At 43.4% G+C, this 15,150-nt stretch overlaps 1 protein-coding gene, 1 long non-coding RNA gene and 1 pseudogene across 8 annotated transcripts in view; 2 read left to right on the forward strand and 1 right to left on the reverse strand.

The window, feature by feature from the left end:
• Positions 1-1,960, forward strand: part of TDP1 (tyrosyl-DNA phosphodiesterase 1) — an 84,295-nt gene extending 82,335 nt beyond the window's left edge. For all 7 annotated transcript variants that reach the window (XM_072839663.1, XM_072839658.1, XM_072839664.1 and 4 more), the window contains one exon: positions 1,610-1,960. In XM_072839663.1, coding sequence (XP_072695764.1) covers positions 1,610-1,683 — 74 coding nt within the window. In that variant the 3' untranslated portion in view covers positions 1,684-1,960. The remainder of the gene's footprint in view (positions 1-1,609) is intronic.
• The window catches only part of LOC140640380 (uncharacterized), an 86,922-nt gene that overhangs the window by 63,876 nt on the left and 7,896 nt on the right, over positions 1-15,150 (reverse strand). The window lies entirely within an intron of this gene.
• LOC140640379 (calcyclin-binding protein-like) lies at positions 2,101-14,167 on the forward strand (annotated as a pseudogene).

Raw genomic sequence — 15,150 nt, forward strand, 5'->3', positions numbered from 1 at the left:
ACAATGCCAAACCTTTAACCTTTTATGAAGCAAGCATGTCACACAGGCCCAGGATTATGGCACTCTCTCAAGTCTTGTTTAACAAAGTGTGTGGTTTCAGGCTTTCACACCATCTCAAGGCCAAAGACAGCAGTGTTCTGATAACTTGTTGCCATCCTTGGCATTCTTTCCCTGCACATCCCTGCCGGGTGCTGCCATTTGCATGCTTTACACTACCATTAATCAACACCATGAACTGTCAGGAGAGCCTCTGGTCGTTTGCCAGGCCACTGTCTGAGCCACTATCTGCCTCTGTTCAGAAAGCAGAGACCGCTTCCCCCAAGAGCAGGCTGGCCATGCTGAGCAGCAGCTTCCAAGGATGGTACCTCTCAGCACACCTGCTCAGTGGCTGCTTTACTGTCAGCTGCCAACCCTTCAGAGTCGTTGTAACTCTCCTACTTATCAGGACAATTATGTGGGGACTCTCAACTCTAGCAATGTATTTACACCCTACTTATACTAGTATGGTTCTTTAGAATTGATTTGACTCTAGCAGTAGTGATGCTTGGTAAAAGTGATTTGTTCAGATTTTTTTTTTTTCGGTTTCTGAAACACCCATTAAAAGAGGGGAAAGTACGTTTATTGAGCATCTAAAACATGCCAGGAACTTCCACAGGTGTGCTCTCCTTTGTTTCACAGTCATCCCTGGAGGTTGCTTATGTAGCTAATGCCCATTTCACAGATGAGGAACCTGAGGCAAAGATCCCAGTGCTTCCCCACTACAATGCAGAGACAGATGAGGGCAGGATCCCACCTAGGTCTTCAGGGTTCTTTCTGTGTCCTACCAAAGCATGTCACTTTCTTCAACATTGGTCTATGGTCATTGTACAGAGACCTTTATGCCTCATCAATTATTAGCCCTAAGGAATGGAACAGCGTTTCATGGATGTGACCCTGGGCCTCTTGGTTATATGTGACCGTGGCCAGCTGAGAGCACTGTGCCATATGTTACATGTGTTGGTTTCTCCAGCTTTGTAAAAGAAGATAAGAATAGCTGCCCTTTATGAGTTTCTTTCTCTGCTAGATGCTCTCAGGCACTACATGCCTTTATCTCAACCCTCCTGACAGTGCCACAGAGCAGGTACAGATAAGAAAACTGAAGCTGAGGCAGGGAAAGTGGTAAATTTAAGTGGCAACTCAGGATGTAAGGCCTGGTTCCTGCTGGCCTGCTTCCATGTTTTACTTGCCCATGTCTCAGCGTGAACCTTTGTCAATAGCTACTGTTTGAAATGGGCAGATGTCTGGAGTGGGTTCAGAAAAGGTTTTAACAGGCACCTGGTGCAATTCAGCATCTGACTCTTGGTTTTGGCTCGCGTCATGATCTCAGATCATGAGATTGAGCCACATGTTGGGCTCTGGGCTCAGTGCAGAGGCAGCTTGAGGTTCATTCTCTCCCTCCCCTGTGCACATGCGCATGCTCGCATGTCCTAAAACTTTAGATAAGTGGGGGGTTAACAATTTGTAGACTCCCAACACATGGGTGGTTTTATCCTATCGGGTAAGTGAATTTTTTGTAATCCTGTTTAAATAAGTACTATATAATGTGGTTTATCTGTCTTTTTCCCCCCAGATCGGCCATGGATTTGGAACATTCCTTATACCAAAGCACCAGATACACATGGGAACATGTGGGTTCCCTCCTGAGAATCTTAAAACACTGAAATTTAGGTGTAAGACGTCGTGCCCCAAGTATTATATTCTTATTTGTACTGGATGTTCACCCTTACAGTTTTATCTACACCCCTAACAAAACTCTGCATAGGTCACTCTTGTGAACTTGGATGTTCCTTTTACTTTGGTCATTAACAGTGTCACTAAAAAATATATTTTCTTAGTTTACCTTTTTAAGCTTTGGAATGAAAGCTATCCGATTTGATAATGTTAAGAGAATATAATAGCCATAAAATCATTCTCACAGTGATGTGGAATCTCACGATGGTGTCTGCTCTTCCAAAGTGAAGATTGTGCGTATGTGCCCCATCAGGAGAGGTGCTCTTAAACTGAACCTCGTCAGAGAAGGAACATGGTCATTTGCTCCTCACCCAGCCCTCTGAGCATGTCTCGGGGTTGCTGGCCGTGAGTGTGCAGGTGTTCCTAGCCTCTGTCACTGCAGGGTTGGTGTGGCTACCCTTCAGACACACCCAATCCCACTGCCTCTCATTGTCCTGCAGCCTCATGAGACTTTTCATCCTGGTGCCGTGCTGGCTGCCTCTCTGCTTACAGGTGGGTCCCACTGGACCGGGCCACTTGCCAGTTGCTCACCCATTTCCAAGTGGATGGGTGTCTCTTTCATCCCTGTGAATTTCCAGAAAAGACAGCTCACAGAACCATAGAAAAGCACAAGTATTTTACTTGGAAGAAACCCTGAGAAGTGACCTAATTTGCTGCCTTCAGTTCACAAGTAAGTAAACTTGAGTCCTCCAAAGGTTCAGGATGTCCCCCACATCACAGCTGGTTTGGGTCAGAGCTATGAGTGTCTCCACTTTATGTATGTATGTCCTTCATACTTAGCAATCAAGTTCTCCTAAAATGATGTCGACTTTTCTACATGAGGCTGATTTCCAGTTTGTCTCCAGCCTCTTGATCTTACAACTTCAAAGAGTCTTGGATATTAATTTTGAAAGATTTTTGAAGATAGCTTTTCAGACTGTTCCTCAGAGGCCTGTGATTTTCACCTTAGGACCTGGCAGGGCAGGGGCCCTGTCAGAAGTCTGGGAAGGCAGCTGCGGGTCTTCCACCCTCCTCCTGTCCCAGACCTAGTCTATATTTTGGGATCCTGTAGAGGATATTATCTGGGATTGAGTATGTGTGTGTGCACGCATACACACTGCTTTAAAAATTTGAGAAACCACTGAATTATTCATCTTCCCTGTGTAATGAACCTGGGTAAACTAAGGCTGACACCTTTTCTGACCCTGCCTTCCCCAGAACCTGTAAATCCTCTGTCATATGAGCCAGGAAGGCAGTGAGAAGGTGGTGCCCAGGGCTGGCCCAGAGGAGGTGCCCGGCAGTCTGTGTCTCCAAAGGCCTGACAGCAGACCCCAGATTCTCACCAGCATGCTGATCCCATCCTGGGCAGGGGTAGGGCAGCATCAAGCAAGCGTCTCAGCAATGTGACCGTGACTGGGCTCTGCAGAATGGGTTCAACTAATCTGGGGGACACCAGCAGATGGACAGCAGTCACTGGGTGGAGCCGCTCACATGGGCACATTGCTCATCTTATCCACATCACTCCAAAGTGGGTTGGAGCTCAAAGCCGAAGTCAGACTGCCAGTTTGACTCACGACTCTGCTGCTTAGGGCTGTGCGACCTCAACCGTGTTACTTCCCTGTGCTTTGGTCCCCTCAACTGTAAAATGGGGGTGGTGGCAAGACTCCTTGCAGAGGTCTCTCCAGAGTGGTGAGTGAATGTGTGAAGATGCTCAGAGCTTGCCCGGCATGAGAACTGTATGCTGCTTGCTCCGACCCCTGCTATAGCTGATCCATTACGATTATCCTCATTTCCTGAGAAGGAAATCTGGATGCAGAAAGGTAAAGTGCTTGTGCAAGGTCATGCTTCTAGAAAGTGCTCTCACTGTGTTTGAACCCAGGTCTGGCAACATCTAAGCAAGGCCTGTTTGCTGCCAGGTGGCCCAAGCTCCCAGGCAGTGTGGTATCTGAGAGGGACAGTTTTACCCCCCAGTGTGCAGTGGACAGATGCTTATATAGACTACAGAATCGGGCTTGGGTGTTACAGCACTGTCAGATTACAGATTACAGTCACAGCTTTTAAATGCTCATTTTCTGTACTCCTCACAGACCAGCCTTGGTCCATGGACCATACTTTAGCATTCCCCCATACCCAGTGGGGACCCAAAAAGGCCCCCATAATAGATAACTTACCTGGAAGCAGACAAGTTCTATAGAAGGGGTGGATAAGGGGTATCAAGGTACCGTTAGGGGAAGACATGCTCAAGGGTTATGCACTCAGTGGATGTCCAGACTCATCTGCTAACAGCAGCCTCCTGTGCCCCTTACCCTGGTCTGCATGTCTCAGCGGTTTAGTGCCTGCCTTGGCCCCCAGGGCATGATCCTGGAGTCCCAGGATCAAGTCCCACATTGGGCTCCCTGCATTGAGCCTGCTTCTCTTTCTGCCTGTGTTTCTGCCTCTCTCTCGAATAAATAAATAAACATTCTTTAAAAAGAAAAAAGAAAAAACCATGCCCCAAGAATAATCAACATGGGAACACAAAAAGCAAGCAGATCTACCCCATCTGGTCTTTAAAAAAAAAAAAAAAAAATGGGACTGAATTACCCAAAGTGCTATTTAAAAAAAAAAAAAAAAAAAATCAAACATTCATGTTAATGTTTGAGGAAATTGCTTCCATTCTCAAACCCCATTCTCAGGTTGGGGTTTATGTTATTTCTCCCTGACTCAAGGAACACTCAGCTCCCTTGTGTCTACAGGTAGCTGCTGCCGCCCTTTATCCTCCCCCCACCCCTTTTAGATCTGGAAACACCGTCCAGGACTACCTGCTGAGGGCAAACATCCACATCAAGGGTACCTGGGTGGCTCAAGTTAAGCAGCTGCCTTCAGCTCAGGCCCTGGGATGGAGCCTGAGTTGGGCTCCCTGCTCAGCAAGAAGTCTGCTTCTCCCTCTGCCAGGCTCCCCCTACTTGTGTTCTTTCTCTCCCTGTCAAATCTTCTTTTTAAAAAAAATCCACATCAGAATTCAACTTCCTGCTTCTTCATAAACTTCTAATACAGGAGACTTCACGGCTGATGGAGTGTCTCTGCATATGGACAAAAAGAACCGCTGCCTTTTTGTGATAAGTTTTCCCTTGATCTTTAGAAAGCTTACCTAACGTTCTTTTACAGAGATGGACACATGGCCAGAAGTCTAAACAAGATTTTCATACTAGAAGATGCATTTCAACAGAATATTCTGAATGAGCGTTTAAGAGATGTAAAAGATTTTTAAGGCAGAAAATTGTCCCTTCGCATAGCAACTTAAGTCACTTGGCAGGAAGATTCCATGTCCCCTCCATCTCTCACATTCTCTTATGAAGAGAGGAATGGTCTTCCACCAGCTGCTTTTTGTGAGGTGAAGGAGAGAGAGGATTTTTAATTCTTTGATTCATTTATTTTAGAGAAACTTAAGCACTTGACTCCCTACTGAGCACAGAGCCTGATGCAGGGCTCCATCTCTGACCACAATCACAGCCTGAGCTGAAACCAAGAGTCAGACACTTAATATGACTAGGCCACCCAGGCACCCTTAAATTATTTTTTATCACACTTCTGGGAAAGGCTGCCTGGTTTTAACTATAGTTGATGCAAATCGGCCTTAAAATTCACTGATTTGGGAGGCTGTATTTTTCCACATAATATAATAGCCAGTGTTTCCTGAGCTCTTCCTACATCTCCAGCTCCTATGCTTAAGTGCTTTACATTTAATCCTCACATCAGCCTTCTGTTAAATAACATCCATAAGGTTCCATAGTGACCGTGAGCCCACCTTTGTTTCCTGGATTCTTGTGTAGAAGTTAAACAGTTCCTAATAGTAAGTTACTAATATGTGACTCCCAGTGCATATGGTTTCTGCATCCAATTTGGCATGCTGAAAATAATCTTGGATTTCACTTTGTTGCAGCTATTTTCCACATAAATTACTCTCTAGGTAAATGACTTACTAGTCCACGGTGAAACCATTTTTGGATGATCTAGATGTTTGATTCAAATCTTAGGACATTTTACTTTCTCATAACTGAAGAATCAGAGCTGTAACCAAACCCTTCCTTGAAAATCCTTGCTTTTGACAAATACCTCAAAGAAAAATGTTAGAAAGGCATTCTTTATTTACATCCATAAAATACAGTAATTGTATTGATAGATGAATGTAGATGAATGATGTTCATTATAATGACAAAGTATGACTGCAAAAGTGCAGGAACTCAATGACAGCTTAAATATTGTATAGGATTAAATCTAAAATTCTGTTGATAATGTGCTATCTTTACATGTATGCATAGATCGTATTATAAAACCAACAAATTTTCCAAGTTTAGGAACCCACTTTTCCAAGCAATATCCTGGATGAAAAAGTACTACAAACAAAACTACAATTTCTTCTTGCATTTTTAGCAGCTAGTAAGTTACAGGTCTTCGGTGGCTCTTACAGGTCTTAAGGGTAATGTACAGCTATTTGCTCCTGGGAGATGCCAGCAGTGCCCACAACTAGTGCCCAGTGTGAAGGCAGGTGACCATCTCTGAGCCCAGACTCTCTACTGGTCCCTAATAACATTGACCAGCAAGTACAGAGCACTTCATGTATGCCAGATACTGTTTATGTGTTGTCTGTGTATTAACCAAATCTTCATCATAACCCAGTGCTCTTAGCCACTTTATAAATGGGGAAATGAAGGTTATTTGTCCGAAGTCACACGCTGGCAAGGGGCAGTACTGGGATTTGAACCCAGGCAGTACATGTGGCAGATGTTCCCAGGCTCCAGCAGGCCTCATATACAGGATATGTAATGGTAGCTACAAAACCAGGTACACATTCATCCCCTGTAACAGCAGATCATGTTTGGTATGCCCAAACCAGCTATGCATGCACAAAATCAACCACCAAATGCTGCATTTGTATGCGGGTCTGAGTCACTGGGTGATTAAAGCCCGAACCTGACCATGAAACTGGTTCCTCTCAAGTGAGAGCATGGATAGCTAAAAGCATGACCACATTAAGAATGTTCTCTTAACTTCCCTGACTGAAACCTGCTGTTCCCACAGACTTGATCTAAAGATTTTATTTTGTATTTATTCATGAGAGACGCAGAGGGAGAAGCAGGCTCCATGCAGGGAGCCTGATGTGGGACTCAATCCCGGGGCTCCAGGATCACGCCCTGGGCTGAAGGCAGCGCTAAAGCACTGAGCCACCCAGGCCACCCACACAGACTTTATCTAAAACTGCAGAAGGGATTATGCCAAGTGTCAAAAGAGAAGGCAGCATAGAAAATGCTGGGGGGAGGAGGATATGAGGCAGCTCAGGAGATGAAAGAAGATTGCCTCGTGCAGTAACAGTAACAGTAACGTAAGGAGGGGTAGCAGGCAGACACGGAGACCACGCAATGCTAAAGGCCACATCCGTACTTCAGAGTTCTCAGCAAGTCCATCTCAATGGATAATTGAATTGCTGTATCTCAAGTGCTTCCTGTGCTCTTAGGCCTACCAGAAGCCCTCTGAAACTAGTCTAACCAACCCTAATCAGTCTAAGGCACTGTTCCTTGGTCCCTGTGTAGCAAAGTTCTCAGAGCACTCCACTCTGAATAAGAACTGGAGTCTTTGATACACATAAAGAGAAGGGAAAGGCAAGGGGAAAATTGCAGCCATAGGGAATCTATTATAGGTATAATCAACCATATGTAATTATATGCATCACAGCATGGGGCAGACGATACCTCATCTGATAGGAAGGGTAAAATAAAATTCAAGGTCCTAACTAGCAAGTTTTCCTTTCCGGCTCCAAGGGCACAGTTGATGCCACTGCGCATGCCCTCGGTAGCTCTTTGCTCACAGGTGCTTTAGAAATTAACATGGTAGCTGAATGCAGATTTTGTTTTCTTCAGATAATTGACATTACTAAAGTTTAAAGGCCCCTAAATATTTGTTATTCTGTACTTTATCAATATTTTTATGAAAGAATGCATTAGGATGCTTTTATAGCTACAGAAGCCAGATTAATTAGGCTTAAACACCAAAAGACTTTAACGGAGTCTAGCAAATGCTGGAGCCAGATAATTGTAATGTAACAGCCTCTCTCCAGATCTGAAATATCTGCTTTCAGGAATATGGAGATCATTCTCAAGCAAGCTTTCTCCACCTGGAGGCTGAAATACCCCCACACCCTTTCTCATCCCAGGATCCCACATTATTTCCAGGTAGTTATTTAAAACAAAAAAAATTTTTTTTCCCAATAGTTACAGCGAAAGTGCCCAGATACACTGGATGGGCCAGGTTGAGTCACATGTCCATCCCTGGTGCAAGCATGCCAGGTTAAGGGACTGCCCCTGGCGAGGGGTGCAGTTGTGGAGCTCACCAAAGACCAGTGGAAAATGCCTGATGGGCACTCCAGAGCAGGAAGTCTCTCTAGGTGAGGCACCAATAGCGTGCGTGCCAGGGGAACCTTTTAATGCCTCATCCTTCAATAGTGTGTGCAAGTGTGCAGATTTTATTTAAAAGCAAAAGTTAACCAAGAAGGAAAAATTTTAAGTCCAAGTTTCTCATAAATTTGCATAAATCTTGTAACCTGAGTTTTCTAAAAACTGCCGGTCAACATTTTAATGAATCATGAAATCAATTTAGGGAGTCAGGGCCAGCAGTTTTCAATGAAATCTAGTAGAAAATCTGAAAATATCTGTAGCACCAAGTGAAGTAATTTTTTTAATTTACACATTTATGAGTGCCTTTGGTGTAACAACATAAAATGTATTCTTTCCCCGGTTTGCTAGTTCTACCTCACTGAGTGGAGACAGTTCTGTGGATAAGGGCTTGAGGTTGACAAGCCTGAACCGTGACTCAGCTCCAAGCCACTCAGGACTCAGAATTGTCTGATCCTAGCTGTGCCATCCCCACCATGAGACCTTAGGCAAGTCATGTGATGCCTTTAAGTCTTCATTTTCTCATTTGTTAAGTGGGGCCTAATACCTATCCTTCCTGCCTCATACAATTGTTCTAGGAATCAAATGAAAGGGTGCTTTTAAACATTGGCAAGAATTCCATAAATCTAAGTTGTAATGACTCTCATTCTCAAAAGTGCTTGGGATTGGCAGTCCCCCTCTGGGGCACTCAGGATGGTAATTCAAATGCAGAAAAGCCCACACCTTTGGAAAATTTAGCATTTTTCTATAAATATTGCTTCTAATTGACTAGAAACAAGTTACTTCTGGAAGATAGGTAGATTTGAGCCCTGGCAGCAGCAGGGGACTCCGTTTACAAGGAAATCTGCCTCCCTGGACCGTCTCTCAGACATTCTAAAGAACTCCATAGAACTGACGTGCAGACCTCCAGTCCTCTAAGTACCAGATCCACATTGCCTGCTGCCTGTTGGGTGAGACTGAGGAATCCTTGCTAATGTGACCCCAAAGGGTGAGTTGACACTTCATCCCTGGAGGAAATCCATTTTACAAATGGAAAAAAAAAAAAAAAAAAAAAAAAAACAGGCTGCAGGAGGTATGGGAACCTGCCTAAGGTTGCATTCTTGAAGATCACATGAGCAAGCTCCTGCCTCCTGAACTCCTCTGCTACCAGAACAGGCTCAAGAGATGAGCATCTGTAATTGTGCTGAGATGGGCAAAATCTGCCTTTAGGTAGGAGAGTGGTCTCATTGAGCCACTCAACACCTTTCTGCCGACAGCCTGAACACTTCTGAAGAGCCCAGCCTGAGCCCTGGCTGCTCTTCGCCATTATTCTCTTCTCTGCTGGGTCACACTTGGCAGTGGACGGCTTCTCTCCCTGGTCTCTTAATTCCTATTCATGGAGTGGCACCCTGGCCCCCGCTCAAAGTGTAGAATTGGGTGGCCTTAAAAATAAGTTCAGGAGTGAGGAGAGGGGATTGGCTGCATGCGGGAATTTTGGGGGCAATAGAATGTTTCTACCACGATTACAAAACCCCTTGAGTTGATACACCAAATTGGTTAACTTTTCTTGTAAATTATAGCTCTAAGTTTATTTTTTAAAATTCAAAGAATGCACAGTCCAGCTACCCACTCATTGTGTGTAAATTTTACATTAAAAGAAGAAAACTAAATTGTTGAATTCTAGTTAATTATACATACGACCGAAGTAAGTTTAGGGAGAAGCAGTAACGGCTGTGGTTTATTCTGAATTGCATGGAAATAAGGTGTATCATTGGATAGAGTTATAGTAAAGTATAGGAAATTTTAACTGTACACTCCAGGCCACCACTTTAAAATTATTTTACCTTTGGTGTGTATGTTTGAAAATTTCATTTTATAATGTGGGAGAAACCAAATAACTTTAGGTTTCTGGCTGGGTCAAAGAGCTCCAGTTGAACCAACTCTTTCACAAATAAAAAATATAAGCTCTGGGAGAAAAGTCTTTAAAAACCAGCTACTGGAAGCAGGCAAAAACTGAACGGGAGTTGTCAACTGGAAGGAAGGCACCACATGAGGGGAGTTTCCTGATTTTGTTTCTGTGTCACCACTTTGGGCCTGAGGTCAGGTCTCCATCAGCACCATAAAACCTCCAGTGGAAATCTTTCTCGGCTTACTGGCTAGAAGATTGAGTACAGGGTTTGGAGCAGCCATGGTGTCTGAGCATGAAGAGGGAAAAAACCGAAAAGAGCCAAAGAGAGGATTTCCCAAATTCTGTATATAAATTCTGCCCAACAAAAAATAAAATAAATTCTGCCCAACTCTCTAGCTGACCTCTGAACTGTTCATGCACAGCTAAGGCAAAAATAACTGAACTAACTTAAGCTACTTCCTGGGGCACCTGGGTGGCTCAGCTGGTTAAGTGTCTGCCTTTGGCCCAGGTCAGGAGCTTGTGCTCCATGTCCAGTAAAATCTTTTAAAAAATTTAAGCTACTTCCCACTGCAGAGGAGACACTTTGCAGTTGAGTGCAGCCAGGTTAAACTGCCAATTTAATTTTTTTTAATATTTTCAGAGGAAAAGAACAATTCAGTTTCTACAACACATAAATTACATATCAGTTACAACATTTAGGATATAATCCAAAATTACCCAATATACAAATAAAGAGAAAGACATGGCTTGTTCTCAAAAGACAAGCAAAGGAAACCAAAAGAATCTCCAAAGAGTGTTTAATTAAAGCTAATAAAATTGTGTTCAAGAGTATAAAAAAAAATTAAGATTTTTATTAGAGAGTGACAGAGCACAGGATGGGGAGGGGCAGGGGGAGAAGCAGAGGACCCACTGTGTCCCATTCTGGGACTCTGGGATCATGACCTGAGCCAAAGGCAGACGTTTAACTGAGCCACGCAGGTGCTCCCCCCACCAAATTCTTTTCTTTTTTTTAAAGATCTTATTCATGAGAGAGACAGAGAGGAGCAGAGGGAGAAACAGGCTCCCTGTGGGGAGCCTCATATGGGACTCAATCCCAGGACCCCGGGATCACGCCCTGGGCCAAAGGCAGACGCTAAACCACTGAGCCACCCAGGCATCCTAAATTCTTATTTTGAATAAAAAGCAAATCTCAGCAGAGTAGTAAAAATTCTTTTTAAAGAATTGAATGGCAATTTTAGAACTGAAAAATCTAATGCCTATGTATTCGGGGTGGGGTGTGGACAGTTCTCCCTCCTCTGTATGCCTCCTGTACTCTCATGTGACCACCACACTCAACACACTTCTGGTCACCAGATGTGTGGGGTTTTTTGCCATGGCAAGCAATCCTGAGACCCCAGCTGGGTGTCCTACAATTTAAATTAACACAATCTGCCTGGAGATCGCGTCAGATCCCACAGGTAAAGGTCTCTCAAGACCTACCCCACCCCCCACCCCCACCCCCGGCCTTCAGGTGCCAGTTACAAGTCCAGGTTATCACCTGTGCTTCTGACCCATCTGCTATAAATCCGAGGTTCCCATTACCCCTCAGGTTTTATTAATTTCCAGGAGCAGCTCACAGAGCTCGGGGGAAACAGGACCAGTTGGTTAAAGCAATGATACAGACGAATGACCAGGCAAAGAAATATATGGGATGAGGTCTGGGAGGGTCCTGAGCGTAGGAGCATCTGTCCCCATGAGTTAGAGTGCATAACCCTTCCAGTGTGCATGTGTTCACCAACCTGGAAGCTCCTCAAATCCTGCACTTTTGAGGTTTAATGGAGGCTTCCTCACAGAGGCATGATCAATCATAAATTCCATTTCCAGCCTCCTCCCCTCTCTGGAGAATGAGGAGAAGGGGCTGAAAATTTCAAGTTTCTAATCATGGTTGGGTCTTTCTGGTAACCAGCCCCAATCCAGGAACCACCCCTCTGCCCCTCAACCCCAGAGTCACTCCAGTAGAACATAAGGTGTTCCTAGTACTACTGTTCCTAGTACTGTTACCACTTAGGAATTTACAAGGGTTTCAAGAGCTCTGTATCAGGAACTGGGGGCATGAACCAATATGTGTATTTTCTACTATCTCAATCTGAAATTAAAAGGCTTCAGTAGATGGGCTTAGTAGCAGACTGGAGATGACTGAGGAGTCAGGGAACTTGAAGGTAAACAGATAGAAATGATCCAATCCAAAACACTAAACACTGGAGATGGGGTGGGAATTCAAGGTTTAACATCTGTGTGATTGGGTAGCTCAGCGGTTGAGTGTCTGCCTTTGGCTCAGAGTGATCCCAGGATCCAGGATCGAGTCCCACATCGGGTTCCCACGGGGAGCCTGCTTCTCCCTCTGCCTGTGTCTCTGCCTCTCTCTCTCTTTCTCTCATGAATAGATAAATCTTTAAAAAAAAAAAAAAAAGAAAGAAAAGAAAAAGAAAACTGCGATTGGCCTCCTAGGAGATGAGTAAGTATGGGGCAGAGAAAATATTTAAAGAAATAATGGCTAAAAATGTGAGACATAAATTTACAGATATAAGCAACTCAGTGAATAAGCGACGGGGTAACACAAAGAAAACTCCACTGGTTGCCTCCTAGTCAAACTCCTGATGACCAAACTTAAAGACAAAAATCTTGAAAGCAGCTAGAGGGAACAGGAGCAATGATTTGAATGACTGCTGACCTCTCATCAGAAGACAGCACAAAAGGTCTTTCACATGCAAAGAAGAAAGGTCACCGCAGAAATCTATATCCACTGGAAACATCCTTCAAGAATGAAGATAACCACATTATCAGGTAAAAGAAAACTAAGAGAATTTGCAGATCTGTGCTGCCAGAAATGCTAAAGGAAAGGACATTCTTCATGCTGAAGGAAGAACTTACCAGAGAGAAGCTCAAATATTCAGGAAGGAAAGAAAGCTATCAGAAGGAGCAAATATCTGCACAAATATAAACGACTTTCTCTTAAGAAATCTATATAGCAGAGGTGGAGATGGGCCAGGCCTTGTGCCTGGTGGGTGTTCACAAAGGCTTGAGGTGCTGCAGTGGAGCAGGTGGGTCTTTGCCCCGGTGAGTGTGCTAGGTGCGTGGCTTCCTGTTCTTGGCTGGGGCCTTGCCTGACCCAGCCCTACCATGACTTCAGCTTTGGTACAGGCCTCATTTGCTCTGCTATGCTAGCCTGAGGACAGGAAGCTTCTTTAAATCAATGCCAACCGCAGAAACCGAGGGTCCGAGGGTCACTCTACTGCAGAGCGTGGTTGGAAGCTACAGAAGAATCTAGAAGAGGTGAAGGTGCTGCTGGAAAAGACCACTCGAAAAGGCTAGCTGAAAACTCCAAGATTGAGACAGAAATTAAGAACATGATGCAGCAGAAATCACAGAAAGAAGCAGAACTTCTTGACAAAATCTGCTGTGTTTGCTCCCATCAGAACAGGATATACCGTAAAAATCAATAGTTAGGGATGGGATCCGTCAGATAAGGTAATACAGATTTTCACAAACAGCTGCAGTTCATCAGCTCCTCTCTGTACAGGTGCATTTCACAAAAGGGTCATTTGATCTTTTTGGTAAAGAATATAAATGAGAAGAGTTACTCCATGATTGTGAACCATCTCTTGAAACCCAGCTCTGTGGAAGGCAATTTGAAAAGAAGTCAGATACAGTTCTCACCTTATATAGAAAGAAAGCAGAAAACACACCGCGGAATTACCCAACTCAGGTTGAAAATGCCAAGAGAAAGAAAAGCCCTCCTATGACAATGAAACAGATCCTAGTGAGAGACTAATGCATGTTCTAAAGAAAATTTACGAAGATGGAGATGATGACATGAAGTGAACCATTAATAAAGCCTGGGTGCGATCAAGATAGAAGCTAAATGAGATACAGAATTTTGAGACTTTACAGTCATTTTGGGAACTGTGATGTGGAAAAATTGATGTTTCCAATAAGGAAACGTTGGTGAGCTGCACAGAGAAATGTGACAGGTAACTACTTACACAGCCTCCTTCTAAGTAAAGGCAGTGAATTCTCCCATTTCCTACTGGAGGATTTATTTAAATAAAATATGCCTATTAAACACTTCCCCCAAAGATGGTTTCCTTGGTAATCTGGGCATTTTGTTCAAGAAAGGATAATATACATTCTTGTGTAAAAGGTGAAAAAGCAACTCTTGTCTAATGATAATGCCATGTTGTATTTTTGTTCATCTAAAAGGTAGAAAACGAAAGTTTTAAGTTCCTGACATCAGTTCTGACCAATGTAAGAATAAGTAAAAATAAAACCTGATTTTTTGCATAAAAACATATGGCTATTTAAACAACAAAAAATTGTATTGTGGGGTTTTAGCATATGGAAATGTGATTTGAATGACAACCATAGTATTTGTGGAGAGGAGGATGGGAAATGAACCCATGTAGTTGCAAAGTTTATATATTCTACACAAAGACGCACAGTAGTAACTCTTAAAGGGCTGTGAAAAGCTAATAACACTTAAAAAATTTCAAGATATAGAGCTAAAATGGAATTCTAAAAGAATACTCAGTTAACCCAAAAGAATTTGGGAAAGGAGGATCAAAAGCCAGTGGGGACAAACAAAACAAATAGTAAGATGGTAGACTTGAATCCAGTCCCTTAAGTCACTACATTAAATATAAAGGGTTTCAACCTTTGTTGTCAAAGATGATAGCCACTAGAGACGTGTGACATTTCAACTTCAATTATTAACATTAAATTACAAATTTAGTTCCTCAGTGTCACACAAGAGCTTAATAGTCACCACATTATACTAGTATATCAAACAGCACAAATATTTACAAAATATTTCCATTATTGCAGAAATTCTATTGAACAGTGTTGATCTGATCAATCCAGTTAAAATGTACAGATTGTCAGACCTGACCAAAAATCAAATCAAACCAAACAACCAACCAGAGCACAGACTAAAAGTAAATGGAAAAGATACCATGCGAATGTTAAATACAAAAAGCCTGTGGTGGGACGCTGGGTGGCTCAGCGTTTGAGCATCTGTCTTTGGCTCAGGTTGTGATCCCGGGGTCCTCG

The sequence above is a fragment of the Canis lupus genome, chromosome 9, assembly GCF_048164855.1.
Source record: "Canis lupus baileyi chromosome 9, mCanLup2.hap1, whole genome shotgun sequence".
Taxonomy (NCBI): domain Eukaryota; kingdom Metazoa; phylum Chordata; class Mammalia; order Carnivora; family Canidae; genus Canis; species Canis lupus.